At 37.4% G+C, this 2,531-nt stretch overlaps 1 protein-coding gene across 1 annotated transcript; it reads left to right on the top strand.

Annotated features, from left to right (window-relative positions):
- Window positions 1-895: 895 nt before the first annotated feature.
- LOC111022398 (ethylene-responsive transcription factor ERF071) lies at window positions 896-2,278 on the top strand. Its single transcript, XM_088128303.1, has 2 exons — window positions 896-1,265; window positions 1,354-2,278. Exons 1-2 carry the CDS (start codon window positions 1,097-1,099, stop codon window positions 2,121-2,123), a joined length of 939 nt encoding a protein of 312 aa, XP_087984429.1. The 5' UTR covers window positions 896-1,096; the 3' UTR covers window positions 2,124-2,278.
- The last annotated feature ends 253 nt before the right edge of the window (window positions 2,279-2,531 follow it).

The following is a 2,531-nucleotide window of genomic DNA, read 5'->3' as shown; positions in this document are numbered from 1 at the left end:
AATAAATAGTAGTTGCAATGGCAGCTTTCAAAGTCTCACATAATTTAAATAAAATATTGAAAAAGTAGAACCTAATAATTGAAAAATACCAATATTAATTTTTTTTCAAAGCAGAACTTTCTAAACATGTGTCAATTATATTGACACCATATTAATATTTATTGAAATAATAATAATAGATGATTTTTATGTTTATAGTATCTTTTATAGTAAATTAATATTTAGTTTGGTAGTTGTTCTCATTCATCAAATAAAAACATACCTATTAAATCTTTTAACAAAAAAACATGCATATTAAAGGAGCAAATTGTACCAATTTTTACTTTAAACTTTCAATCTCATTAAATTAGACATAGACTTAGATAATTGTTGCAATTTTTAATTTCTTTTCAATTTATGCTAATTCAACCGACAATATAATAATTAAAAACAAAACTCAATTATTTGAATAAAATAAAATTTTGCACAAATTTATTTTTCATAAAGGTTCAAAATCAACCTTTGAATACCAACATGAACATATTATAGCTATTAAGGTATCTTGTTCTTTCTCTAGTAGTCAGATTTTTTGTTTTTGTTTTTTATTGTTAGGTGGAGGAGGAGGGGAGATTTGAACTGATGACCTTTTGGTCGCAGACAAATAACGTGTTGAACTATGCTTAGATTCATTTCCACCATGGAAAATCAACCCTCCAATAAAACAAAATAAAAGATTTTAGGTAAAATTTGATACAGTTTGTGCAGTTAGTGGAAAAAATTAATATTTTTTCAACCATGAGCATATATAATTTTTTTTTTTTGAGAAAAATCATATATAATTTCTTTTAAATGAAAATTGTACCATTATTTTGTATGTTTACAAATATATATATATATATATTTAAAAAAAAGGTATCCATGGCACAGCTAAACGCAAGTTGGTGAAATCGAAGAAGCTTCCTGTAACGCTTCTGCACTGTCACCACCGCCTACAAAACCCCCCTCTCCCCGCTCTCTCTTCTCTCCAACCTTCAATCAAAACCCTAATTCTCAAATTTCTCAAATCTTTTCTCCTTCTTCTTCTTCGATCAAATCCGTGAAATCTCTGTTTCAAGTCATGTGTGGTGGCGCCATTATTGCAGACCTCATCCCCCGCCGCGACGGCCAGCGCGTTTCCGCTTCTGACATTTGGCCCAACTCCAGTCTCTTCGATTTCAGCAAATTTCCCTGCGGTCGCGATCGCGATCACGATGTAGCTCCCGTCAAACGCCCCCTGCGCTCTTCAGGTCAGATTAATGACGCCCTTCTCTGTTCTCCTCAATTTCGATTTCTAGGTTTTCTGAAATTTGGGGAAATTTTGGTGTTGCATTGCAGAGGCTTCTTGGAGGGACGAGAAGCCGAAGAAGAGGCAGAGGAAGAATCTGTACAGAGGAATTCGTCAGCGGCCATGGGGGAAATGGGCGGCGGAGATTCGTGACCCGAGAAAGGGGATCCGCGTTTGGCTTGGGACCTTCAACACCGCGGAGGAAGCCGCTCGAGCTTACGATAGAGAAGCTCGGAAAATCCGTGGTAAGAAAGCCAAGGTTAATTTCCCTAACGAAGATGATGAGTATTCGATTCAAGCTCGATGTAATCCCCCGAATTTCCAGAACGTGAATCCTCTGTTACAGAGTCAATTTAGGGCGAATTTGTTTAGTGTACCTGAAGTTTCTGATTATGGAGGATTCCGCTGCGATCTGAATCAGATCGGTGAAATTCCGACTAGAGGTTTCAACGTGAACCTAACTCCGGCGATCAATGAGGAACAATCCGGCTCTGGATCGGAGAATTCTTATCCTCCGCCGGAGGGATTAGGATTAGGTTTCAGTCAGAATCTGAACACCGTGGAGTTAGGTGTGAAGGAGGCGGAGGAAGAGCCGGAGCAGAAGGTCGCCGCCGTTGCCGCGGCGGAGGAAGAGAACGAGGTGCAGAAGCTTTCAGAGGAGCTCATGGCGTACGAGAACTTCATGAAGTTTTACCAGATTCCATACCTCGACGGCCAGTCGGCGGTGACGAATCCGGCGGAAGAACAGGTGGTCGGAGATCTCTGGAGCTTCGACGACGACGACGGCCATCACGGCTCTGTGTCGTCTTCTGATTTGTGATGATCGGCAATAACTTCTCTTGAATTTCTTCGTTGAAATTCTTGCTCCTCCTCCCTTTATTTTAATTGCTGTTTCTTGTTTAATTTCAGAATCAGTTGGTGTAATTTTCAGTTCTGGAACGATGTCAATTTGTTGATATGAAATTGTTTTTTGTATTCTGTTTTCTCAATATTTCAGGCCAAGAGATGGTGTAAAAATCCAAGCAAATATTATATTGATTCGTTATTCAATATTCAATGATTATCGATAAATTTTCCTCTAAGGCTAAAATTAAAGAATATTCCAATCCAAATCAATCCAAAAGTTCAAATCTTAATATTCATTGCAATAAAAATAAATAATGATAAAAAAAAAAGATTCCAAACCTCACGTCAAAGTTTTCGAATTTTTATATTACCATTTTTTTTC

This window comes from Momordica charantia, assembly GCF_013281855.1.
Source record: "Momordica charantia cultivar OHB3-1 chromosome 8 unlocalized genomic scaffold, Mcharantia_2.0 BLBB01000008.1, whole genome shotgun sequence".
In the NCBI taxonomy this organism is placed as follows: domain Eukaryota; kingdom Viridiplantae; phylum Streptophyta; class Magnoliopsida; order Cucurbitales; family Cucurbitaceae; genus Momordica; species Momordica charantia.
This window is presented reverse-complemented; position numbering and strand designations above follow the sequence as displayed.

Excerpts from the sequence above, each read along its gene's own strand:
- LOC111022398 (XM_088128303.1), top strand. The coding sequence starts at position 1,097 with ATGTGTGGTGGCGCCATTATTGCAGACCTCATCCCCCGCCGCGACGGC. Across the intron at positions 1,266-1,353 it reads ACGCCCCCTGCGCTCTTCAG|AGGCTTCTTGGAGGGACGAG; the intron begins GTCAGATTAATG and ends GTTGCATTGCAG.